At 34.6% G+C, this 27126-nt stretch overlaps 4 protein-coding genes and 1 long non-coding RNA gene across 9 annotated transcripts; 2 read left to right on the top strand and 3 right to left on the bottom strand.

Moving 5' to 3' along the window:
- Positions 1-1128: 1128 nt before the first annotated feature.
- Positions 1129-7643, bottom strand: LOC111436753 (glyoxysomal fatty acid beta-oxidation multifunctional protein MFP-a-like). 2 transcript variants are annotated; one of them, XM_023074472.1, is made up of 19 exons: positions 7342-7643; positions 6611-6682; positions 6462-6527; positions 6323-6379; positions 6146-6213; positions 5983-6064; positions 5524-5579; positions 5088-5390; positions 4908-4994; positions 4584-4758; positions 4377-4498; positions 4140-4303; positions 3803-4057; positions 3595-3716; positions 3167-3288; positions 2871-3019; positions 2651-2789; positions 1293-1370; positions 1129-1260 (listed from the first exon to the last, which is right to left on the bottom strand). In XM_023074472.1, exons 1-18 carry the CDS (start codon positions 7442-7444, stop codon positions 1335-1337), a joined length of 2178 nt encoding a protein of 725 aa, XP_022930240.1. In that variant the 5' UTR covers positions 7445-7643; the 3' UTR covers positions 1129-1260; positions 1293-1334. The 2 variants fall into 2 exon arrangements, with proteins under 2 accessions (XP_022930240.1, XP_022930239.1); XM_023074471.1 differs by having other exon boundaries at positions 1129-1370.
- A 764-nt stretch (positions 7644-8407) lies between these two features.
- Positions 8408-11053, top strand: LOC111436746 (dynein light chain 1, cytoplasmic-like). Its single transcript, XM_023074458.1, has 3 exons — positions 8408-8812; positions 8921-9026; positions 10879-11053. The coding sequence occupies exons 1-3, from the start codon at positions 8648-8650 to the stop codon at positions 10959-10961; spliced, it is 354 nt and encodes a 117-aa protein (XP_022930226.1). The 5' UTR covers positions 8408-8647; the 3' UTR covers positions 10962-11053.
- Positions 11054-12589: 1536 nt separating this feature from the next.
- On the bottom strand, positions 12590-13387 carry LOC111436914 (protein MARD1). The gene is made up of 2 exons (XM_023074705.1): positions 13082-13387; positions 12590-12984 (listed from the first exon to the last, which is right to left on the bottom strand). Exons 1-2 carry the CDS (start codon positions 13291-13293, stop codon positions 12885-12887), a joined length of 312 nt encoding a protein of 103 aa, XP_022930473.1. The 5' UTR covers positions 13294-13387; the 3' UTR covers positions 12590-12884.
- A 2713-nt stretch (positions 13388-16100) lies between these two features.
- On the top strand, positions 16101-19314 carry LOC111436836. Of its 4 annotated transcripts, XR_002709341.1 has the most exons (6): positions 16101-16432; positions 16534-16631; positions 16710-16775; positions 16957-17080; positions 17560-17798; positions 19235-19314. It is a non-coding gene; the product is annotated as an uncharacterized LOC111436836 (long non-coding RNA). The 4 variants fall into 4 exon arrangements; XR_002709342.1 differs by lacking the exon at positions 16957-17080; XR_002709340.1 differs by having other exon boundaries at positions 16957-17798.
- On the bottom strand, positions 18950-21044 carry LOC111436829 (protein DETOXIFICATION 55-like). The gene is made up of 2 exons (XM_023074592.1): positions 20853-21044; positions 18950-20726 (listed from the first exon to the last, which is right to left on the bottom strand). Exons 1-2 carry the CDS (start codon positions 20895-20897, stop codon positions 19206-19208), a joined length of 1566 nt encoding a protein of 521 aa, XP_022930360.1. The 5' UTR covers positions 20898-21044; the 3' UTR covers positions 18950-19205.
- Between the last annotated feature and the right edge of the window lie 6082 nt (positions 21045-27126).

The following is a 27126-nucleotide window of genomic DNA, read 5'->3' as shown; positions in this document are numbered from 1 at the left end:
CAGAGGGGGAAATTTAAGGGGAGTTTGGGGGAAATTTAAGGGGAGTTTGGGGGAAATTTAAGGGGAGTTTGGGGGGTTGCAAGGAAAAATAAAAGTAGTGGAGGGACTGGAAAGAAAATGATGAAAAGGGGAGCAGAATCTGAGGAGATGAAGATGGAGACATGACTGAGTTGAGTGAAAGAAAACAAAGTAAACAAAGCTGGTGTGAGTTTGAGAATTGGGAAATTCCTTTTTTTATTTTTTTATTTATTAATTATGATTTATAATAAATAATTTAATAAAATCCATCTCGATATAATCAAATGGATTCACTGATTCACTGATTTTCGAGTCTATATTTTATCCATTCAGTTCGACAACGACGTTGCCTTATTATCCCAACGGACTTGATTCAGTTTATTTGTGGATTATTTTATTTTATTTTATTTTATTTTGGCTACATGGAAAATATAACCAAAATAGTAATCAAGGAAAACTCAATAAACAAGGAGAAAATGATTATTTGGTAATTTGACAAGATTTGTTTTGAAATGTGTTCTTTTTTACTAGCAAAAATGTTGTTTCAAACATCGAGCTTAATATGGATTGCAAAGGGTTGACTACCACTTAGCAAGACTTGTAGACAATTTCGTTGTTCCTAACGTCTTTCAATTGTCTTGCAATGAATTTTGAAATCTAAAAATCAAATAAATGTGCAACATTTTGTAATGGCTAAGATCGAGACAATCGATGAAAGGAGATAAATGTTTGATAAACAAAACTTGCAGCTGGTTAATATCTATATCTATATATCTCTATCTATGTATCTTATGTATGTATATATTATGTATGTATGCATATGTATGTATATATATTATGTATGCATGCATATGTATATATTTTCTTCAAACAGAATCTGAGCCGTTGAGATAGGTTGATTTTTTTTAAAAAAAACAAAACCATCTGGAAAAGGGCCCTCGAAATTCAAATTCAAAAGCCTAAATAACAGAGATCCACAACTTTCTGCCCCTAGAAAGGAAACCAAAAAAATGAGGGAAAAAAAAAAGAAAAAAGAATAAAAAAGGTTGGGGCAGTGCGCACTATGACATGAAGACAAATATAAGATGTATAAAAAAAGAATCCAAAGAATGCAGGTAGAAATAAATGGATAACGAGGAATAAAAAAAATTTATTATTGGTACAATTTTGATTTAAACTTGTTTGTGATTCTAATTAGCCTCTTTAATTATGATTTTCCCACATAAACAGTCTATAATAAACCCATTGGTCATCTTTTACGACTTTATTATAACGAACTACAACAGTACCTTCTTGTACCTTCAGTAGATCTTCATCTACAATCGAGATTTTGTGACACCAGAAGGTGAACTCTGCAAAAGTGACAACGTTTTATTAGAGAAAAGATTGAAAACTAATAGAGAAGTAATGTTTTATTTGTAAGAAAAAAGTTAACCATAAACGAGTACTTTTTCGAGTAATATAAAGTAAATTTAAGATTTATTAAAAGTATAAGGACTAAATTTAAATATTTGAAAGTAGGTAGGCTAATACGAAAAATTCTTAAGTACTGAAACTAAAATAATATTTTATAACCATAAATGTTCGAGTTGACTTCTATACGAGGGTGAGAAGTGCAATTAAAATTAGGTAATATAAAGCCTTCTAACATGTGCTACATGGAAAAGGAAGCAAGGGCTTGGTCTAGAAGCACTTTTGAAAGCATAAAAAATTGCACTAACTAAGTTCTCTTTACATGCTCTCACTGACTATCTTCCACATGTAATTTCTCACTAACCTCTCTCTGAACACATTTTTCTTTACCTACTTTCTCATTGCACCCACTTTCCATCACTAGTTTCTCTTTACACACCCTCACTTTCTATCTCACTTGTTTCTCTTTTTACACACTCTCACTGCTCGCCACATGTAATTTTTCACTAACCTCTCTCTTAAACACATTTTCTTTTATTACCTTCTCAAACATGAAAACTTAGGTTCAAAGTGGACAATATCATACAATCTAGAGAATCGTGATTTCTAATATAATATCAGAGTCATGCCCTTAACTTAGCGATATCAATAGAATCTGTGATCAAAGGGTGTACTCTATTCGAGGGCTCTAGAAAAGGAGTCAAGCCTCGATCAAGGAGAGGTTGTTCGAGGACTCCATAGGCCTTACAGGAAACTCTACGGTGTACTTTGTCCGATGAGAGAATTGTTGAGAATTGTTGGGAGAAGAGTCCTACGTCCCCTAATTAAGAGGTTGATCATGGATTTATAAGTAAGAAACACTATCTCCATTGGTACGAGGCCTTTTGGGGAAACTAAAAGTAAAGTCACGAATGCTTATGCTCAAAGTGGACAATATCACACCATCGTAGAGAGTCGTGATTCCTAACCTTCTTTCTTGATACAGTTTCTTTTACTACCCTCTCTTTCCACCCACTTTCTATCGCTAATTTCTCTACACACTCTCACTGGCTACTCTAAACAATTAATTTCTCACTCTTGCTACACACTCTCGCTGTACACCTTTCATTTATTTCTATTCTTTAACATTTTATTTTTATTTTTAGTTTCAATTTCATAACTTTTTATAATTTTTATTATTTTGATTTTAATGATTTGAGTTGTGATTTAAGCTTCTCACCAGAGTTGCACCCTGAGCAGCTCTTTCAGCTAAGTAAGCACAAGGCTTGAAGAATCCACCATAACGTTTTGACCACTCCTCCAATCTTGAATAGATGTATTTTGATCCAAGAGAATCAGCCCAGAACATCACTCCTCCCCTGATCATCCAGAACAAAACTTTGTAGAGCAATAATTTAACGAGTCTACCAAATGAACGAATTTACAGAACTCTCACCAACCTGTAAGGTGGAAAACCCATGCCCATTACGCCAGCAATATCCAGGTCTGCAGCTTTGACTGCTATACCTTCAGCGAGTACTCGGCATGCTTCATTCACCACAGGGAAGAATACCATCTCGATGATGTCCTTTTCTGTTAACTTCGTGAGCTGCATCCACATCAATCACATTAGATCCTTGCATGGATCTTATTAATGGCTGTATGATTTTGGTATTTAATCCTAATCACATGCAAGTTCAAGGTAGGAACACCAGATCAGAAATATTGAAGCACGAGAGCAGAAAGAGAGTGAGACCTTAGGGTCGATTGAAATGCCAGACATGCTCCTAGCCTTTTCAATATACTTCTTTAACTCCGGATCTGGCTTAGCCTTGCGGTTCTTATCGTAGATATAGAAACCTTTCTGGGTTGTTTCACCTGAAATGCACAATGACTATGTTATTCTTTAAACAAACAAATGACAATGTGTACAGGGAATGGATAAAATGCGCAATATCAGGACTCTGTAAGACCCCTAGTTAATCATTAACGTTTACACTGGAAAGGGGAAAAAACTCTGACAATTTTCATGAGAGGTTTTGCCGAGTCATTCGCCCTCTCCAATACTCTCGAGTAGACTGAACAGTGACTGTAGGGTTCTTTGGCACCCTAGCTATATTTCCAAGTGGAAAGACAGAAAAAATAAGGCATGCAAACGCCCTAGTTTGAGGGGTGAAACTCTACCCGCTCTCTTATCCTCTTGCATAAGAGGAATTATCATAGATTTGAAGGTTCTATCAGGAAAATTCTGAACAAACTGACCACCGGTTGCTATAGCCACGCCAAAACCAACAAGATCAATCAATCTGAAGGAAAATAACCGAAGTAAGTTGAAGGTCGAAAAAGAAAAAGCATGGAGCGGAACCACAAATTTCTTTTATGTATTATAAACCTGAAGGGGCCCATCGGCATTCCAAACTTGGAAACTGCCCTGTCGATCTGATATGGGTCTACTCCATGTTCTACAAGTAACAGTGCAGCTTGAGTGTATGGGAAAAACATCCTATTGACAGCAAAACCAGTGCAATTGCCAACGACAACTGGTGTTTTCTTTATCTTTTTTCCAACATCTATCAAATCAACAATTACTTGTGGAGCAGTCCTTTTTGTACGAACAACTTCCAATAGTGGCATGACATGTGCAGGACTGCATCAGAAGCACAAACTCAATGCCCAAGTGGCTAAGCCAAGACAAATAGAGGAATGAGGATAAATACGAATTCACAAACCTAAAAAAATGAGCTCCGACAATTCTATCATGAGATTTTGTTCTCTCTCCAATCAGCTCCAAATCTATTGTGGACGTATTGGTAGCAAGTATGCAATGTGGTGGGCAATATTTCTCTAGATCAACAAAAATCTGTTGCTTCAGAGACACGTTTTCTATAACAGCCTGTTACAAACACAACCAAATTGATATTAATGATTGCTACTTTTCGTGTGTGTAGAAGAAAGACGTGAATTACCTCAATCACCATATCAACATCTTTGAAACTTTCATAGTCAAGGGCACCATGGAGTAGGGAAATAGTTTTTTCAAATTTTTCTGGAGTCATTTTGCCCTTGCGGAGTTGGCTTTGTAGATTAGCTAACATGTTAACATGGCAAGCCATAAATGAATAGAATAAGAATATTTGAAAAATGCAATCATTAGTAGTAAATTCCAGGCTTACCTCTGACTCTGTCAAGACCAGCCTTCAAAAATTTATCGTTTACTTCTTTGAGAATCACAGGATAGTTGCTAAGAACCAATGCTGTAGCTATCCCAGATCCCATCAATCCACCACCAACAACAGCAACTTTTTTAATACGTCTTGGCTTTAACCCAAGATCAGTAACTCCTGGTACCTGTTATATTTTTTTAAAAGGAAGCAATATCAACAAGTAAGCGAATGACTATCCTCATAACATATTAACAAGGGGTGTGTTTTTATCAATCCTGTAGTAAAGATGATCTTAAGCAACCATTTAATTTGCAGTAATTCTTCATCTCAAACCTTCGTTGTTCCTCGCTGAGCAAAAAATATATTAATCAAGCTTTTACTGGTATCAGCATGCAGAAGTACTTGAAAATCTTCAATCTCCTGCCATAAGCATCAAAAATAACTCAGGAAGGTTATGTTGTTATTTTTTAAAAATAATAAAAAGGGAAATAACTACATTAGAAATATAGAAACCTTCCAAAGTCCAGCTCGAGGACCTGACACTACACCGGTTTCAACAACATCAATGCAAACCAGTGGATGCGTGAGATTTGGAGCCTGTTTCCGTATCTGAGCCCGAGCAAACTTAAATATTTCCCTAGCATCACCAAGAGACTCTAACTTGTCAGTTCGGTGAAGACTGATAATCCATGGTTTTCTCCGCTCTGAGATATCCAGAGCCAATTTGCGGGCAGTGCTGATCAACTCTTCAGAAGGGACTATGGCATCCACAAGTCCCAGAGAAAAAGCCTCCTCTCCTTTGACTGGCTTGGATGTCTATTTAAGCAGAGCAAGTATGGACGTACAGAGAGTGACAGGTAGAGAAATTAGCAGGAATATGTATGGCTAATGAAATATTTATTTCCACAGTAACGTATAAAAAATCCAAAGCATGAGCTACTAATCTCACCAGCATCATTTCTAAAGCCTTTGAAAGACCAACAAGACGAGGAAGCCGCTGTGTTCCTGATCAATACAGAAGCTTGAAAAAGTGAAAAAGAAAATCATAGGAGCAGGTTTCGGCGAAGTTGGCTCCTCTTGATAAAATAAACAAATTCTTTGCAGCCAATGAAAATATTAGGTATGTATAACACGTATACTATCCATCCATTAAAAATTGTACATTAAATGCTATCTCATTAAAATCCCAAGATCCAAATACTCAATCCATACAGAACCCAACAGACTAACTCAAACTGCCATCTGTTATCCTTCATTTTCAATGTAAGTAGGAGGAAGCGGACTGGTAAAATCACAATTGTCCACAGCTTCAAGTAAAGATCAGTTGAGAGAACATGCATGAAAGTGGCCTACAGAATCAATTAGTAGAAATAAAAACAACCACCAAGAAACAGTGACACAGACATACCTCCAAAACCAGGAATTAGGCCAAGCTGAAGTTCAGGTAATCCTAACAACGCCGTTTTGGTTGATACTCGTGCATGGCATGCCTTCAAATCAAAATTGAAGAAAAGATCTTAAAACGAAAAAATTACAAGATTTAATAGTCTAAGAGAGGTAGCAAGACATACCATTGCAACCTCTAACCCTCCACCCAAAGCAAGTCCGTCAATTGCAGCAACGGCAGGCTTTCTAGCAGCTGAAAAACATAGCTAACAATTAAATACTCATCTAAACCATCTCTCTCACGCTCTCCACAAGAGTTAGAGGATGCGAGCAAAGATTAAAGCAACTGAGTGGAAATATACCTTCAAAAATGTCGGTGATCACATCCACGGAAATGTAGCCAGGCCGTGGTTCCCTCGCTAAAAATCCATTTAAAAGATGTCAACAAAAGTTTTCAGAGTAAATTATGAGACAATGGGGCACAGAGAAATCAGAACCCACCTTTTCCACCTTGCAGTCCACCAAAGGCTGTTATATCAAAGCCACCAGAGAACTTTCCCCTGGCACCTGCTCCATTGACACACAGAGTTAGCTCTTACATCTCTAATATCTTTCATAACTCATCAATAAAAATCATTTCACACGCTGACCTGTAAGAACAATTGCCTTAACATCTTCTCTTTGTAAAGCCTGTTCGTAACTCTCTTTCAAGCTGAACAATACTATATTCGTGTGTGAACAGGTGCGGAACAAAGAAACATGAATAATACTCTTAGTACAAATGAATAGTTAAATAATTCTATTCAGAAAAACAACACCCAAGAGCCAGATCTCAGTATACAATTTCCCAACAATTAGAATGAGTCTCCAAATAAAAAATTATCATGGCCGGGTGAAATCCAGTGCGCTATATTTCATATTTGCAGCAATTGAACGCAATCAATTACAACTAACCGCAAATCCTTTCCAGTTGTTTTTCATACACAGCAAAAACCCCAGCTCAATTAGTACAACGCCCACACACAGATAACTACAGTGTTAAAACCTACAGCCCCAGGCCTCCATTGTTACATTAGAACTTTGAAGTCAGTGAACCAAATCGAATCAGCAATTAACAAACAGTCACTAATTGAACTGTAATTAAAATTAGGAGATAATCACAGTATACGCAGCTCTTCATTTACTACAGAAACTTCGATAGTTTCCTTAATTGATTCATTTACAAATGTTAAAACTACGAAATCTATAAAAAAAACAAAAGTCTTCACACAAAAGAGAAAAAAAGAATCAGAATAAGGTAGCCATCATACCAAAGATCAAAATAGATGAATCCAGTAAAATCACACGCCATAAAAGGAAGTAAAAGAACACAAAATCATACCATCGAAAGAAAGTGAGTTGACGGGAGGATTAATGATGGTGATTAGAGCGATTCCATCAGCTCCAACCTCCAAAGTAGTTCTTCCCTTCGCTTGGCTTCCCATTTCTCAGCGAAGAAAGCAATACAATCTCCTAAAACTCAGATTGGAGCTTCGTTCTCCAACAAATTATGAAAAATTCGCAGGATTAACTCTCAGATTCAGAAGAAAGTCGCTTCGCTTTTGAATCTGAAATAGCGTTCGTAGAGTCGAACACGGAACGGAAACTCGATTATCAACCCGCGAAATGGCAAATATTAATTAATTTTGAGGTTTGCATTTAATAATATTTTACCCTTTTATTATATTTATTAATTTTTAATTTAAAAATATTATTTCTCTTCCTTCTCTTCTTTCAAATATCAACAATAATTACCCAACGAGAAACTAAGTCTTAATGAAATTAAATAATATTAATAATTTCCAAATAATAAAGTAGGAAATAAAATAGAGCAGCCACGTCATCAAGTTGTTGGCAGGTGGATAAGCCAGCAAATCCGTTGATTTAATTTTTTTTTAATTTCAGACGCTGTGCTGTCTTCTTCTGATTGGATGTAGTGAGGTATTAAAATATTTTTTTAATTCTTTTTTCTTGGAAGTCGTAAGAGATTGGTATTGAAATGCGGAAACATTTAGATATGGATAACCAAAAAAAAGGGACATTTTAATTTGTCAATAATTCAATATTTATAATCAATAAAAAAAAATTGGAATTATCTAAAAAAAAATTGTGCATATTATATTTAAATTTATATTTGTTTTTTTTTCATTTTTAATTATAATTTCATCTTAATACTTAATTCTATGAATGTACAAAAAAATAAATAATTTGATGAACTAAAAATGCAATTTAATATTTATTATTTCTTTTCTTTTTTTTTTTTTTTGGAGGCAAAACGAAGGGTANTTTTTTTTTTTTTTTTTTTTTTTTTTTTTTTGGAGGCAAAACGAAGGGTAGACTAGAAAGGGCGGTCGTTCTAACGCTGAATTAACTCTTCGAAGAGGCGAAACGACGGCGTATTTGGCAACTGTACTGGAGAACTGATTTCACCGACGGCTTCATTCGGACAGATTGCAAAAGCTGCAATAAATTCCAGAAAGAGTTAAAAATCTTTTGTCCTCTCAGATTCTGAGAAATTACGATTACCAGTCGAAGTATAAAGTAATTCCAAATTTCGAAACGAAAAGGTTGCAGAGATTGTGTATAAGCTCCTCTTATTGTAGCATCCACCTACCGAATCGACGAAGATAGGAGAAGAAGCGGAGAAAATGAGCAACGATGCGAAGAGAAGCATTCAAGGAAATCAAATGGTGAAAACTGTTTCGGAAGATCGGAAACCGATGGCGGTGGCGACTACAGGCAAGAAAATCGTCATTAAGAGTGCCGATATGTTTGGTGATGTGCAGAAGGAGGCTGTTGATGTCGCCATAGTTGTTAGCTCTCTTTTCTCGATTGCTATTGTTCAAATTTCGAGTACGAATTTCATTTTTGAACTGCTGTTCTTTCTTATGATCCTCAGTTTATTCGGGATTTTGGTACAGGCATTTGAAAAGCATAGTGTAGAGAAAGATGTAGCGGAGTATATTAAGAAAGAGTTCGATAAGAGGCATGGACCGACCTGGCATTGCATTGTTGGTCGTAATTTCGGTAACTGATCTCTCTATTTTTCTAATCTCTAGCTTATTTTTTTCGTGATTTTGCTGCTTGACAAGCTTCCTTCCGGTTCTAAGTCTGCTGGCTAGCGAAGTTTTAAAATCTGATTGGAATAGATCTAAGCCTGTAGATTTCTTATTAAAAATGTCTGTTCTGGTTAAACTAGTTTAGTAGAAAAAGGAGTGCTATTCCTAGATTGTGGATCTTCAATTTATTCATCTGCATTTGATAAAAACGATGTTCTTCCATTGTATTTCATTGAATTGAGCTGGTTTAGAATTGTAAATAACTTTCCAGGGTCCATGACAATGTTTCTTCTCAATTTTCCCATTCCCTTGCCTTTTATCCTCGGACCTTAGTTTTTTTCATGAAATTTGGACTCAGAATTACTATGAACTGATCTGTTGTCTCTTCGAGGCGATCACTATTAGTTTCATGAAGGTGGTTGGTTCCCTGAGATAGTTGTCCTGTTAGATTAGTCGAGTTGGAAATAGGTGGATCAAAAGATATAAAAAAGAAACCAAAACTATTTGGCACGTCTAGAAGTTGTCCCTCTTGAACGTAAGAACATCTTAACACTTTAAGCTGGTTCTTATGGGTTGGTTGCATTAATGTTTCTGTCAAAGTCTTTGTTTTCGGTTTTGAGTTGCCAACCTAATCAATGACGGTCAAGCAGCATAGTGGAAAAGGGTCCCTTTCTGTCCCATGGAGTAAGACAGTCTACTCTGACCTCCATAATTTAGTGAAGTTCGCGTAGCACATTTATTTCCTTTTTTACTTCAATAATTTTGTCAAGGTCTCAAAGTTCTTAAAAGTTGCTTTCAGTTCTTGCCACCAAACCATATTTAGAACCCAGGGACAGATTAGACATCCCAAATCATTCAACAAGAAAAAACAGAGGATTTCTTCATATTTCTAGAGACCTCCCGAGTGGTCAGTGTCAATGAAAATGTTTTCAACATGTATAGCTAGTTGATTAATACGATCCTCAAACCATTAGACTTACTCTTCTTCATTTCATGTTTCAGAACTTCTAGCTAAATATTCCAAATCCTGTTCGTGCATTTTATTTAACCCATACAAGGATTTGAGAAGTCATCAGACTTGTCCATGTCGAGGATAATGGAGAAATGGTGTGAGGTGTCGTTTTAGTCATAGCAGTAAGGAGATTCTAAAACATTCCAGCGTCTTCCCATTATGCCATGTTATCTATTATACATTCCCCTTTCTTTCAAATCTGCCTTTTTTTCAATTTAGTCGATTTACAGATTGTCCATTCTCTTTTCTAGCAAATGGAACCACGAGATGGCTCCATATAAATTTCTTTATATTTTTCAAGAAATACATAGCAAAAGACAAATTATGAGCTATGGTCGTTGAAATGAATGGTGTGACATAAGTTGGTCCTTTGAGAGATTCAAAATTGGAGATCTCTTTCGATATTAGTTTATCTTGTGATCTTTGTGAAGCAAGATAATCTTAGCATTAAGTTGATGGAAAGCTAACGATAAGTCGTGACCATTAAAATGAATAATATGACCGAGATTTAGAATGTCGATGTCAATGGATCATTGAAAAAATCTTAAAAACAAAAGCTTCGAAAAGAAGATATTCAAACTAATAAGTAGACATTTTACCCTTTATAAATGAGTTGCAATGCTTGTTATAATATTATATTCACGTTAGGCTACGTTATAACGCTAGTTCTTTAATATTTAATTGATTTTGTTCAGCATAATGAAAATATCAATTCACCCCTTATGTTGATTGGGGTTTTAAAAATGGAGTTTTCTTGTAAATTGTAACTATGGTCCTGAATATTAAACTTCTGTTGTTTGGATGGCAGGTTCATATGTGACACACGAGACAAACCACTTTGTTTACTTCTACTTGGATCAGAAAGCAGTTTTACTATTCAAATCAGGTTGATAAACATGTATATTATGCAGATTAAAGAATGTTATTAACTGATTACGATCATCGCGTTTTAATCAAATGATGATTTCCTTGTGGACAAGACAGTCTTCTTCTTCTTTTTCCATAACTAATGATTTTTGTTCAAACCACTTTAGCCTTTAAAGTAGACATAATCAGCTTGTTTGTAGCATTCTGTTGTTCAAAATCATTGTGTTCAAAAGTAGCTTTCTTTTTCCTCCTCCTTGATTGCATTTGAAGCACTTCTCCATTATTAGGAGCTTACACATGTTGCATTTCACTTTTCTAATTTTACTTCTGTAATAATTTGAATCATTGGTCCTTGGCTAGTTGCTAATTTTGTTTAAATCTTGGTTTTTTTTTTTTGTTTTTTTTATTTTGACTTGGTTTGATTATTTTATGCAAAAAAATCACCTGCACACTAAGAATTTAAGCTACTAGATGTGAATCTAAATAATTTTATATTCATTTCTGAGAAAATATTTCTATTTTAATATATATATGATTACTTGAGGTGTGTTGCTTATGTTGTAATTGAAATTTGAATTTTAAGAAATTACATTGGTATAATATTATATTATGAATATTATTTGAGTTATTAGGATGTTTTATATTTTTTTAGTAAAAATTAAAATAAAAAATAAAAAGTATCCTTTAAAATATAATTTGAAAGTAATAAAAAATGGTAAAAAGATTGAAACATGTGGTGGAGAACCAGCAGCACTTCTTTGGACATTTGGGCGGCCCTACGAGAGCAAGTTTTCACTCTCAAAATTTTCGCTGTTCCCTAAAGTACTTTCCCTATCTGTGCCTGTTCCTTTTCCTTTCCGTGCGCAATCTAGAACATTCCCTACGAATAATAAATTAATTAATTAATGAACTCACAGACATTTAAAAAAAAAAAAATTGTGTTTATCTCTTATTATAAAACCGAGATTTCAAAAGATGCGATCTTCTTTGGCTTTTTTTAGGTAATAATCATAAATAAAGATATGGCCTGGAAATAAGATAATCTAAATTACTTAATATAGTATCCACTTCTTTATTTGAGCTAATTATTATACTCGTCTCCCAAAATAATCTTCTTCCCCAAGGCAGCTACAAAATATTTTCTTTTATTTTATTTTCTTGAGTCAACCACAAAATATTACTTATCTGCAAATTAAAATATAATTTACTAAATTGAATATTTCAAATATGTAGCGTATAGAACAAAGATGAGGGGTGAAAGAAAATAAGAACTTATATCCAACGGTCAAGATTTAGTATAAGATTAAGCTAAAAATATTAAATTTAACCAAAGACAACGGTATATTTGTCAACATAGTATTTAATCCACTTATATAATTTATTTATTTTTAATAATAAAAATAAGAAATTAAAAAATGCCCATCTCTTAAAAAATATATATTATTTAGTTGTAATTAATTTATTTAATTGAATAATTTATCAAATTAATTCGATCCATAAAATAATTTATTTAAATAATAATTATAAAAAAAAGAACGGTTGAACTTTTTGGAAAGGTATCAAATATCCTTTACTTGTAGGTATACATAATTTGACCATTTTTACGGCTCGTGAGAGGTAAAGAAAACGCCAAAAACTGTCCGACAAGGAAGTAGCCAAAATGCGGGAGCTCACCATTTCATTCATGGATTAATGGCTTCTCTTTTAGGGAGCACACCAAAAAGAAGAAAGAAAAAAAAAAAAAAAACTCACAAGGACAAAAACGTCATTTACTATATTACAAAAGGGTAACTCCGTAATTTCGCTACTCATTTCTCTCTTGTTCTTGTTCCCCTCTCAATACGCAAATTCTCCTCTCCGATTCCTCGTGGATTTACGGTCACGAGAAGCCGCCATTGAAGTCGACGAAGAAGAAGAACCAGATTCCGAACTCGAAAGCGACGCCGTTTAACGACTCGACGATGAATTTTCCTTCATTATACTCTCTTTTTCGTCCATTAAAATCTGCCTGCACCTACACTCCACGCTGCAAAATCCCCTATCTCCCCTAAATCCCAACAATATCATCAGACAAATACAAATATAAATATATATATATATATATAGAGAGAGAGAGCGAGAGAGAGAGAGAGAGAGAGAGTTACTTGTACATATAGATGTCCTTCCCAGGCAAGAGCTTCTGATTACAGAGATAGCAGGAATGGAGGCGAAGCGACGTCGTCTGGAGGCAGGAATTAGGGTTGCGAGAAGAGGAGTTGACGGTGAGGTTCATAACGGAGGCTTTACTGATAACCTGGGATGATTTATTACAAAAATCTCCCTGGTTGGATTCCAGAATCACGCTTAAACCGACCATTGTAAGAGCATTTAAGTTCAGGGAGAAAATGGGAAAGAAAAAAAAACAGGGACGATTTTGTTTCCTGGTTCCTTGGTTTCTTTCAGGGAAGAAAATAAATAAGCAAACGGGAAAATGAGAAGGAAAGAAGAAGAAGAAGATGATTATGGTACGGATGGTGGTGAGTGGTGGGGCCCACTACACAGCTAATGCAGCAGTAAACAAGGACGATCAGCGCAGCGACCGATTTGACTTCTACTGCTTATTAACTGCCACGTACCCCCGCCCTTTTTTCTCCTTTTACATTTTATTTTTTATTGCTTTTTTTATTTATTTATTTAAATTACAATTTTTTTTCTTCAATATTTTTTTTTAAATTATATAATTTTTAATTTAACTCTAAAAATAAAATATTTTGTAAAAAGTCAACCAATAAATAAATTTTAGTTTTTTTTTATATAAATCAGGAAATTTGAAATTATCTAAAACTATATTCATAATTTGACTTTTTATTTATTTTTTATTTATTTGCCTATTTCCCCTGCGTTGTAATTAATTTTAGTAGTAAATTAAAAAAAAATAAACTCCAATAAATTATTTATTTATTTTAAAATTTAAATATTAAGGACATAATTGGAATTTCTCTAAAATATTAGGGATACTTTAGCAATTTTAGTAGGGAGTGGGCTGAAAAAAGAAATAAAAACAGAAATGATTCTTTTTTGTGGGACCTCACATAATTAGTACGTCTCATACATCATATAGTAAAGGAAATCTTGTTTTTCTATATAATTACGTCTTATTTCTTATTATTATTATTTCAAATATATATTCATAGTACACGTATTGTACTCTCTTTTTTAAACTATTTAATTTTTTTTTCATAAATTATTAATTATTTTATTTTAGATTTATTAATTAAAAAAAAAAAAAAAGGTAAAAGCCATTGAAAACGACAAAAAGAAAATAAATTATTGAAGGGATTTCCCATGATTTTACTTTCTACCTTCGTCCTTTTGATTGGTTTTGGTAGTTGCTTGCCTTTCTTCTGTCCCCTTATTCTCAAGGGAGCCTTCCGTGTGCCCTAATAATGCATGACAAACAAAACCCCTCACTCTCCTTTTCCACTTCTTTTTTATTTTATATTTTCTCAATTATTTTTTATTAATTGTTCTCGACTTTTATGACAATAATCGACGTGTACCCGTAAATGTGGACCTACAACAAAAACAAAATTAATACAAAAACGACATCATATAGAAGAACCAGCTCGTTCAATGCACCATGCGTGCTCTTGCCTCTGGATATCCTCGTTCAATCTGGGTCGTCCATCTTTAACCTAATTCGGAGGAGAAACTGTTTGAATAATTTTTAAATATTGTAATTTTAAAATTTATTTAAAAAATAGTTTGTATAATAGAATGTAGGGTTTACAGGTGTTTGGATGTGGGGATATGGAGTGAGACGTGATGAGAACGGCGCTGTCTTTGAGCTGGATATCTTTTGTTTCACCAACTTTTATTTTAATACAAAAGCCGGCGCCGGCGACTACATCAATTAACACTCCCAATCTACTAATTTAATCACCTGCCACGTGGAGGTCAAATCAGTCAGTGAAATAGGAGGAAATACAGTAAATGAAGTGAGAGATAATAAATTAAATTAAATAAATAATAAATTCAGGAGAGAGGAATTGATAATATTAATTTTAATTTTTTATATTATTTATTATTTGACCATTTTTTAAAATAATATTTAACTATTTAATAAATATTTTTAAAAATATTGGTTAGCTTTCATGGATGTGAAAAGGGTGGCTTTAATTCAAAGCATCAAACAATTTTAGCTTCAAAAGTACATCTGCGGTGTACAAAACCTTATGATTCGAACTCGAACGTAAAAATTCTATTTAAAGTATATTAATATATTTCAACAATTTATAATAAATATTTAGAAGCGTAATAATATAATATATTAAAAATATTAATTATATGTTCGGATTTTAATTTTAAGAATTAAATTTAGCAAAGTAAAAAAAACAAATTTATGGTAAAAGAAAAGAAAAATCTATGGGCCAAAGGTATAATAAAATTTTATTTTTATTTTATTTTTGAAAGTGAAAGTGCTATCATCATATTTGATGGGGGAAAAAATGGGGATTTTATGGCGGTGTTCAATGAACCATTATAGTGGTCCATATTATAAGGAGGAATGTGAAATTATTCAAATTTTCCACTCCATTATTATCACCACATGTGCCCAAACAAATGTCTTTCACCCACTTTATCTTTTATGGACATTGGAATAATTTTTGTGGAACAAATATAAACATTTATGAATTATTTTATAATTTTTTTTTGTTTATTAATGAAAAAAAAAAACATTTCGTATTAGGGTCTAGATCTGACTAACATGTTAAGAGGTTTAAATCTCGGATCAAACTTGACCTATGTTACAAATGTCGAGATTATGTGAGATTTTCATTTTTGTTAATAATTCATCTAACTGAAATTCAATTTAGATGTGATTTTACAAGTTTACCCATTACCACATGATATATTTTTATCAAAGTGATATAGAAAATTTAAGGATAAATATGGAAGAAAAATGTTGAAGAAAATTGAGTCAAGCTAAAATTTTAGTTTTGATTATTGGGCCAATTTAGTGGGCTTGACTCTGCATTTTGGATCCAAATAATTAATGGGCTTATAGGCCCAATTAGCAGACGGATCACAGAGGCCCATTATCATTAAAAAAAGAAAAAAAAAACCCGCCAAAAGGTTCAACATATCCCGCTTTTGGAACTGTTATCGTCTCCAGAATCAGAACTGAATTGATTTTCTCTATAATTTCAGTTATTCCATTAATTTTCCTTTTCTTTTTTTTTTTTCTTGCATCGGAAGTCAAATCAGTGCGAAAAAGTTCATCCAATTCCAAATCAATGGCGACCGATCATCACAGCGTGCGACGAAAACGATTTGGCGTAGTGGACGTACTGTCGAGTGTTGGTGAATTTTTCTCACCGAGCATTGATGAACAATGGAGAATTTGATCCAGAAAAAATGGGATTCAAGTTTGCTGTTGCTAATGGAGTTAATTAATATGTTGATCGAAGTCGAGATAGTTGGGGAACAATCGTGTCGTTGATGCTGTTATATCGGTACACTAGGACTAGGCCTGCTTTATTATCCTTAGCACTGCCGGATTATGTTCGCCATGTAAGCTACACAAACGAGCTTCTTGATATTTGTCTTCTTGCAGTGTCCAATATCTGGTGGATGTTTCGCGGCATCTCGCCAAATAGAGGCCAATTCGTTCATTGGAGTTGAAAAAGCAAACAGAAACATTGGGACTGATTGGTAACTTATTTTATATTGGCGCTAAATAAAATTTCTGATGAATTTTTCAATTTTCTCGGTTTTGAAATTTTCTTACAGGGATCGGAAAATGAATTTTTCCACGATGCAATTCAGAGTTATGCAGCCAATTTACAAATATTCGATGTGAGTTAAGTCTTCTCATGTTTATGCATATTTCTTGTGCTTTTTTTTTTTTTTTTTTTTTTTTTTTTTTTTTTTTTTTTGCTTCTGCTGAGGCTGTTTTGTTTCGAATTAGAAAGCAAATTCGTCCTTATCGTTATGGAGATTCCATCTCACTCATTAGGCTAATGACAGTCGTTTTCAGGTCGTTTCATTACTATATCATCGTTGTCGTGGAAATGGAGTTTGATTAGTAATGTAGAATCTTGCCTTGGTGGTCCATGGTGTAAAGTATGCGCGCCACTACTGTTGCACGCTAGGTGTTTGATGTAATGTCTCTGCATAATTTGGTTACCCCCCTGCATAGTTCTTTCCTTTTTTTTTTCAAAAAAAAAAAAGAAAAAAAGAAGAAATTGAAAAGTCTCAATTAATCATTTCTGGGAATAAGATTCAATTATCTTTAGATCAGTCGGGTGATAATCTCTATTGTAAGCCATAGGTTTGAATCCCATATTACTCTTAAAGCCAAAATTGTCTCTACTCTGCATCGCACATGCTTTGATTCCATATGATACAATTACTTCAAAAGTTAAGTATCAAGAGTCAAAATCAAACCAAAATTTTACTTTTTGTTACAACTTAACATCTTTATCTTAACCACCGATTTTGCACCCCATTGGGAAGTAAGCAGATTTGCACAACTTTTTGAATTCTGTTTTGCAAAGAGCAATCAATACATTTTAGGCCTCTAATGATTAAAAGTTATTATTAAATGAAACTGTTGATGAAGCTTGCTTTCTGTTGGCAGAAATGTTGGATTTGAAACTCCGTTGGCACAGGTTCAGTCTCTGTTAATTAGTTGAAGGGTCAGCAATCGGTGGACATAAAGGCACTGATCTTGAACGACAATTCAGTTCTCTAATTGTTTGACATTAATTTGCTGCTTTTCTTGCACACAGGGAAGGAAGCTGGATTCAACGTTTTAATTACTTTTGCTCGTTTGAGTTTGAAACAAGAGGAGCGCCATACCCCAGAAATGGATGACAGGTAAGGTAATCAGGTTTATACAGCTTCTTTGCCTCCCAAACACGCACAAAAGCCTTAAATTTAGCCAAGCCTTTCATTTTTCCTTCTTAATGAAAAACCCAACCCCAAGACAGGAGCATTTATCAGTTGGCTTTGTATGATTTAGCTGCTGCTTAGTAATAATGATATGAAACTGTTTTATACTTGTCAAAACAATATTTACTATTTAGTACAGTAAACCAGGTTAGATTCTAAGTTTTCAAAGCTTGTTTCTGGTTGAGGTGATCTGAATGATCCTTAACTTGAGAAGTTAGAATAAGAACACGTATGTAACAATAGGATTGACGAAAAAAAAAATTGAACTATCGTTATATAGAATCAATAAAGGACAATGAAAACATGTAGAGGAAATGAGTTGAAGCCTAATAGAATTTTGAGTTTAGAGGAAATGAATTCAAACTACAGTGATCCTAGTAGAATTAAGTATCTTATGAATTTCTCTAACAGCAAATATACTAAGATCTAATAGTTCTGTGAAATTAGCTGCAAGTTGGTAAAACTCTTGATCTCTCCAAAATCTGGCCCTGGCACAAACTTTTTAAAAGAAGAGTTACAACAGGAGAGCTGTAAAGCATCTTCTACATGGTTCAAATTTGGACCACTTTTTGGATATTTTGGTCCAGCATTGCTTTGTACCATAAAAAAGGAAGAATCAGGCTAATGTGATGTGGTATATACCAGATTCCAAGTTCTAGCACATGCCTAAGTTTAGAAGTTATTAATGAAGCTTATCATCGCAAGTTGATAGTACGAACATTTCTTTACGTCATCATGTGTGTAAAAAAAGGTGTGTTCTCAGAAAAAGGAAAAGAAAAACCCATAAATTTGTCTGCTCCGCCACCATAACTGAAGATCTAGCCCTGGAAATGACTATAATGTCCAACATCGTATATGTATGAATGATGATATGAATGAAGAATGTGGTAGTTGTATTGTTGAAGGATTGTTTATTATCAGCCATGCATTTGCATGTACGAATACACTGTGGCGTAGCGAACGGTTCATTTTTGTTGTCTCAATGGCCACACACACACCACACCACACATGGCTGGTCTATTACTGTGCTTCCATATGCCTCTTCCATTTTTTTCGTTATATAGTTTCCGATCATATTCGAAAGGGAAATCTCATCCATTGATATGACACCAAATTCCCCCCACCCAAAAACACGAAACTAAACAAAAATATTTCACTATCTAAATATATTACAAACATATCCCAATGCCAATTAACCCCAATTTACCCGAAATCAAACAAAATAATAGGCTTTAAAGAAAAATGGAGATAATTAATTGTAATATATAGTATACCTTCCTATTATATCCTAAATTATGCTTATATATCATGCTTACTTTTGAAAAATTAAATCTAACTCTGTGTGTCTTGTTTTTGAACAGGCGATTCTTTGAGAAATTCAGGACCTTCCTCGCGTATGGCTGTGTGGATTGCATGTGCGAAGACATTATCGGTGCTTTTGCCTACCAAGTCTTTGGCTTTGATCGACTCCATTTCCCAATCTGTATTGAACACAACTATTAAGATTGAGACCACACATGCCATCTGAGCTGCCAAAAGTCCATAGCAAAGACCCACAAACCCAAACTTCCAAACAAACGCCGACAACACCGCCACCGGCGCCCCCACCATGTAAAATGAATAGAAGTTTATTCCTGCTCCGATCCCTGGCCTTGCACTTCCCCTCAGAATCCCGCAGCTTGTTGTTTGTGGGCAATTTGCCAGCTCGCACAGTCCGATTATGGGCAGAACCGCCATTGTCAGCTCTAGAATTCCCTCATCTTTTGTGAAAACGCTTCCCCACGTCCTTCTGCCTATGGTGGTCAATGCGAGCCCCATCAATGAACCCACCAACGCCAATCCTATCGCCACCACCGCCGCCAGTCGTGCCTTCTTGGGCCGGCCGGCGCCGAGCTCGTGGCCGACTCTGGTGGAGACGGCCGCACTGAGAGACATTGGTAATGTGTACATTAGTGAAGTTGTTTGAATTACAATGCCTGAAGTTGCGAGTGCAATCCGTGGGTTGTAGAGGTAGCCAGTAAGAATGGTCATAAACTCATACCACCACCATTCCAAGCAAACTCCAAGGCAGCTAGGAATTGCCAATTTGATCAGCATTCCCCATTCCTCCCCCGTTGTGGCAGCAGCGCTGACGTCGGTTCCAGCGGCGACGGTGCCTTTCAGTGGCACAAACAGGTTAGCCTCCTTGGAAGAGGAAGAGGAAGAGGAAGAGGAAAAGGTTCTGCGAGTGCAGAATATCAAATAGAGTAAAAGGAAGAAAAGTGTATTGAAGTTAGCTATAAAGTTAGAGATAGCAATCCCACGGATTCCAAGATCAAGAGGGAAAGTCAAGAAAATGGCGATGGGAACATGTAGGAGAATAGCCAACAAATTGCACCACATGACAAGCCACGTGGTGCCTTGGTTTCGTAGGTAAATACGCAAAGGGTGAAGGAGGCTGTTCAACACCAAGTCAGGGACTGCAAAACGGCAATAAACAGCAGCAATTCTAGTGATTTCTGGGTTCTGGTGAAGAACCAACATGAGAGGCTCCAAATTGAGCCAAAGAATCCCAATGGGAAAAGAAGCAAAAAGCAAAATAAGAACCGTTCTTTGTAAAGTGAGAAATGCAATGGAGGAATTGTGAGAGCCAAAGGCTTGGCTGCAGAGTGGCTCCATTCCCATTGCGAGGCCAGAGAGAACTGAATAGCCAGTGATATTTGTGAAGCCTATGGCTAAAGAACCAGCAGCGAGATGAAGAGTACCAAGCCTACCCATGCAAATGACTGAGATCATGTTTTTGAGGTAACTCACTAATCCCATTGCTAAAACAGGGAAGCCAATGTCAGCCATTTGCTTGAGCTCGTCCAGAACCTTGAAAAAAGGAGGAAAAAAAGACGAAGGAGAGGACCAGAAGGTTAGCAAACAGGTATGCAATTAAATATATAGTGCCATTATTTTAATATTCTCTGAGAAGTTTTTTTCTTTAAGAATTCGTACCTCTGGCATTGTCGGGTACTTTTGGGACTTCTCTTCTGCAAGCATATTTTTCTTTCCTTTGCCCCTTGCTGTTTCTTTTTCCCTGTGCTCAGTAGAGAGAGAGAGAGAGAGAGAGAGAGAGAGAGAGAGAGAAGAGAGAAAGCAAAGTGAGTATTGGGCATGCAGGAAAAGATTTTAATTTATAGAGATAGGAATTGGACCAATCGGTGGGGGTCTCCTTTTATATGCGTCTATGGGACACACTCTCTCTCTCTCTCCCTAGAATGCACAGAGGCCCCCTTTAGTTTTGCTTCCCATTAAAAGTTGGATGATTTTAAAGTCTAGGAGAAAAATACCCAAACTTTTTCTTTTGTGTTTTTTCAACTAGAATTATGAGTTTTATACCATGGAAGATAGTTATCTTTATATAATTTTGGTCTACTCTTTTCTTAGTTAAAATGAGACTTTAGTTGCACCCCAAATATTGAGAAGATTAGAAGAACTAAGTATTAACTTAATTTTACAAGGTAATTTTGAGCAACTTTTAAGGATGTATATCTTATTTGTATATAGAAATTAGTTGTTCTGACTATTGTAGATGAGTTTGATAAAACCTTTATAAGATATTGTCAACCTAATCATTCTCAAATGGCTAAAACATTTACTCTAGACCAAAAATTTGATTAGGAGGTTTGAATTCCCACCTTGGGCTGAGAAAAACTTTAAGAGATGTTTGACTTGTGAATTAGGTTTGTATAACTTAGGTCGATAAGCTGAATGTATAGTTTGGTAAGTAGGTTATATAAATCGTGGGTTTGCTAATTCCTGGAACTTAATAAATTTAGATTTCTAAAATTTATTTCTTAGGCTAGGCATGCACATTTACAATATACATGCTACAAGTAAAAAGAAAAAAAAAACTAAAAACAAAAAAATTCAAACTCATACTAATTAAAATTGCCAACAAAATATTCCCTAGGCTCTCCTTTTGTGGACAAAGTTTGCACTAAGTTTAATGTGGGGCGTTATTTGCTTGTTTCGTATAGAGCATGTATTGCTTGTTTAAACCATGTGATAAAGTTGAAAGTAGCATACAAAAATACCTATAAATTTTTATGGAATTTTGGAAATTTCCAAAACTAAGGGAAACATAATTACTCCTCTCTTTGTGAAAGGATCATAAGCCTTTAATTTTTCTTCACATGGAAAAAAGTGGAGTCATATTCTTATGAGAAGTTTGGTAGCTTCATAATCACTCTTATTTTGATGAGTTTTTTCTGATATGTTTTTTCTTTTTAAATTCTTGATTATCTCATAATTTCTTTTAGTTTGTCCCACACAATGTCATCATTTTCAAGTATATGTTTATATCATTCAAATGGTTGGTGTTATTTGTGATTAATGCTAAGGAATTCTTTTTTAGTTCGAAAATTATTTTGAAGGTAGATATTATTAAGAGATATTAGGTCGTATTACGATTTTGTTGGTCATAGATGCGTCTCTTTCAAAAGAATAGGGATAAGGATATATTTGTGACAATAGAAATAACACATAGATATTTTGATTTTGTTGGCAAAAAATCTCACTCACACACTCAAAGGAGAAAGAAAGCAAAAGAGAAGTGGACCTTTCTTGTTTGAATTGCCACTTTCAAAGAAAATAATATATGGTAACTGAGCTGCCTAAACCTCAAAAGATGGGCAATGCCTTTGCAATTTCTTGCCAATAGTTTGGTTATACATATTAATCAACAGTCAATTAACCTCCACATGCTGTTCTCTTATAAGGCTACTGCTATGTACCTCTAATATAAGGTAGATTTCAATACCCAAAATTGTAGGGGTCATTATATTTTTCTATCCATAGCTTTGCTTACCTCCTCTCCATCTCTTCCGCTTTCCCATTTATGTCGATTCAACGTCACATTACCATTACATTATTTGAATATCAACTACTAGGGAATGGTCTCATAGTTGTTAGTAAAACGAACCAACTATGAATTCAAGTGTCTCTAAAGTTATAGTAATTGCATGTTTGATATATTTTATATCACCTCGAGTTTTTTTTTTAATTTTTTCATCTTAAATGTTGTGGGGGACGGTAATCAAATTGTCTGATTGATTCATTGGTGAAGTTAGACTTGAAATGTTTTAGAATGTATTATAGGGGAGAATGTGACTAGTCGTCAATTATTTCTACCTTGAATTATAAGTTATGATATTTCTTTCTTTGCTTATAGCCATGTAACGCATTCTTCATCTCTCTCAAATCTTATTTTTAAATTCTCTTTTTAAAATCTCTCTTTGCTCCCATTTTCTAAAATCTTCTTCCGAAAGTAGAGATAGAAGATTGAGTATACGTTGTTAGATCGAACGCGACATGATTTTGAGTTGGCTGATTTACTTAGGGTGAGAGTGAGTGTCACTCAATCGCATATAAGAGACCTATAAAAGTGGGAGAGTGACATGTTTCAGGAGGGTGACATGTCTCAGGAGGGGTGTGGAAGGGGGTGGAGGTGAGTAATAGGAATTTAGGGTCAAAAGGGGTGCGCTTGTTCCAGCGTAATCAGAGGGTAAAAAGCTTCTTTTCTCAGTCATAAATCTGATGCAAAAAAGGAGAATATGGGGGGAAAAGTGCATTATTTTAAACCCTATTCAAGAAATTAATGCCAAAGGGGTTTTCTTTTTTTCGTTTTTTTTTTTTATTCCGTCCAAAGTTAATTTTATTTCATTAAATGCCTTTATTTGGATCTGGATTGCTTAGGTTTCTCACATAACTAACGTCCTTTTAGAGCAATCAAATTTTGCCTCTTTTGTTCATACCAAATCAAAATCTCCCACAATTATTATTTTCCCACCAATTAATCATTTAACAACTCCTATCCCTCCTTAACATTCAAATAATACAGATTATCTCAAAATTATTCATCCAACAAACACCATTTGCTCTTTAAAAAAAAAAAAAAAATCCAAATACTATTTTGTATTAAAAACTTACCTAAAACCATTTATTTAAAAGCTTCTACGAGTCATTTAATGTCATTTAATATGAGCGTTTACAAAAATTTGCAAACACAGTAGAAACAAAAGCTCGACTTCTCGATTTCAATCAAGCATACATACTAAACTTGGGAGTCGAATAAACAACATTTTTCTTGCAACCTAAGCAGAGATCGAGACTATTGACCTCCTTTTTGGATGTCACACATAGACAAGACCATCCATGTGCATGAAACCTAGGTTAAACAAACATCAATAATTATTACACCAACTTTGGATAATCTTGTCTAAGCAAAATTTCATTCCATCACTTCTCCGTAACATGTCTTTCCATTAAGTGGAAGGATTTCTTACCTTATACTTCATAGTAAATGAAAATATTTAGAGAAAGAGAAAGAGAAAGAGGGTCGATGAAACGACAGCGTATCCAACTGTCGCAATCCCTCCTATGGTCATTTCTGCCATTAAATGGATTTTGCTGTTAGAATGGCATTTCTTTGGTCCCAAAGTCTCAGGCACCGAATGGAAACCAAGAGCTGAAACCACCGACACCTTTTCTGCCTTCTCCCGCAATCACTGACAAACCCCATACGTTTTCTCAACCAAACTATTAATTTATTAACCATTTTTAAACCCTTTTCTTTTTCTTCTTCTTCTTCTTCTTTTTTTTGGCCTTTGATGTTCTAGGAGAGTGAGAGAAAATAAAGGGATGACTTAGGGTCAAATTTATTTCAATTAAAATACGAACGTCAAGAACATACGAGATTGGTTGATTTTTTTCTTTGTAAAAGAATATTCGAGACCATAATTAAATTATGCGTACAAGTTTAGATCATTAAAAAGATGTGATATAGAAAGTTATCTAACCATTCAATTATTACTATTTTTTTATTTTTTTAAAAAAGATTTTTTTAGAAGGCACAATCATTCACTCAAACGCTTAAGCATCCTACTTTTCAAAGAAAGCGTGACAAAATAGATACGAAGAAGAGTTGTTTTTATAGGTCGACATTGTGATAGTAAAAAACGAAGTTGATTATTCAAAAGATTTTGTAGATATTAGGGGGTAATAATCGTTGATGGGGGCCATGAATTGGACGCTTTTGTAACTAGATATTGCACTGAATTAAATATTCCTCTCTTTGTTGATGTGTGTTTAGTCAACATTCTTAATTCTTTCAAATTTGAAGCCCTAAAGTGGGAAATTTTGAAATTTTGGAGAAACATAAAAGATTGTCCATATTGCTTGGTCTTCCTCTTCCTTCCCACTTACTAAATAAAAATAGGGAAGATTGTCATGCCTTTAGCTTTTGACTATCACATTGTTTTTTTTTTTATATTAATTAACATACTTTTACTTCACATTGTATCCCTTACTTACTTCAACAAGAAATTATCGAGAACGAAACATTTCTTATAAGAGTGTGGAAACTTTTCCCTAAACAGATCATTTAAAAACGTTGAGAAGAAGCCCAAAAAGGACAATATATGCTAACAATGAGGTTGACATGTTACAAATGGTATCAGAGCAGAACACTGGGCGGTGTGCCAGTGAGAACGTTGGACCCCCAAAGCCAAGAGAGGTGGATTGTGAGATCCCACATCGGTTGGAGAGGGAAACGAAGCATTCCTTTATAACGGTGTGAAAACTTCTCTTGGAAAGTAATATTTGTTAGGACTTGGGCTGTTACAATATCAGAGCTAGACACCAGGCGGTGTGCCAGCAAGGACGTTGGGCTCCCAAGAGGGTGGACTGTGAAATCTCCATTCCTTATAAGGGTATGACACCTTCTATATTAGGGCATAATGAGCCTCACAGGGAGTGGATTGTGAGATCCCTAATTTTTTACAGAGTGTGGAAACTTCTCCCTAACAGATGCATTTTAAAAACCTTGAGAAGAAGCCCAAAAAGGATAATATATGCTAACAGTGAGCTTGACCTATCACAAATAGTATTAGAACAGAACGCCGAGCGGTGTGCCAGCAAGGACGTTGGACTCCAAGGCCAAGGGAGTGGATTTGTAATATTTGCTAGCAGTGGACTTGGGCTGCTACAATATCAGTGCTAGACACCAAGAGCTGTGCCAGTGAGGACGTTGGTGTTGAGGATTATTGGGATTGGGAGTGTCCCACATTGGTTAATTTAGTGGAAGATCATGGGTTTATAAGTGAGGAATACTATCTTCATTGGTATGAGGCCTTTTGGGGAAGCCCAAAGCAAAGCCATGAGAGCTTATGCTCAAAGTGGACAATATCATACCATTGTGGAGAGTCGTGATTCCTAACAGTTGGGTCCTCAAGAGGGTGGATGGTGAAATCTCCGTTCCTTATAAGGGTGTGGCATTTTCTCCCTGACAAATGCGTTGAGATCCCTCATTCTCTACAAGGGTGTAGAAACTCCTTCCTGACAAACCCGTTCTATATTAGGACAGGACAAGATTTAGGCTACGTGACTTCAAAGAAAGTCGATTCTTCCATTCACTTTTTCTTCCACGCACATGAAAACAAAGAATGCTGAAAATGGTAAAGAAGAATAGCAGTAAAGAAGGAAAAATAAGAAGATAAGTGTATGGTTCATAGTGGTCCGACCATGGAGGCCTACACCCACTCTCAAGGTAAACAAGGTACAACCCTTTCTCAATTTCTTTTTCCTTCATTCTCATGCATTCATCCCATACAATCAATTTTATTTTATGCCCAATTTCATTCAAATAATATAATTATAATATTCTTTTAAAATTAGAAAATATCCTTACATTATTAATTATGTTAAAATGCATTTTTAATTCACAAGTGACCCACAAATTTTAATATTATATCGTACCATCCAAATTTATCATTAAAACTAATAAAATAAAATAAACTAAAAAAATATTACAGGCTAGCGAATTAATTATTAAAAAAATTAAATTTAATTAAATTTAAAAAAACCCGTAAAAAAAACGGGGGCATGTGAAAAAAGGATCTTTTGAGGGCACAGAAGCATGTGATTGAATTGACGTTAACCTAAATTTAGGCTCTCTTCTTCCTTCACTTTCCTTTCCATTAAAGCAATCAAACCACTTGAATTTAATTCTTTTTTTTTATTATTATTTTTTATAATTTTATTTTTTTTAACTTAATAAATTTAAATATGTATCAACAGAATTATCATTTCGGTAATTAATATTCTATATATTTTTCATAAATATATAAATAATTCACCCAACCCACTAGTTTTTTTATTAAATTTAAAATATATATATATATATATATATATATATATATATATATATATATATATATATATATATATA

This window comes from Cucurbita moschata, unplaced genomic scaffold (genome assembly GCF_002738365.1).
Source record: "Cucurbita moschata cultivar Rifu unplaced genomic scaffold, Cmos_1.0 Cmo_Scf00060, whole genome shotgun sequence".
NCBI classification, from domain to species: Eukaryota; Viridiplantae; Streptophyta; class Magnoliopsida; order Cucurbitales; family Cucurbitaceae; genus Cucurbita; species Cucurbita moschata.
Note: the sequence above shows the minus strand (reverse complement) of the source record. Positions and strands in the feature narration are given on the sequence as shown.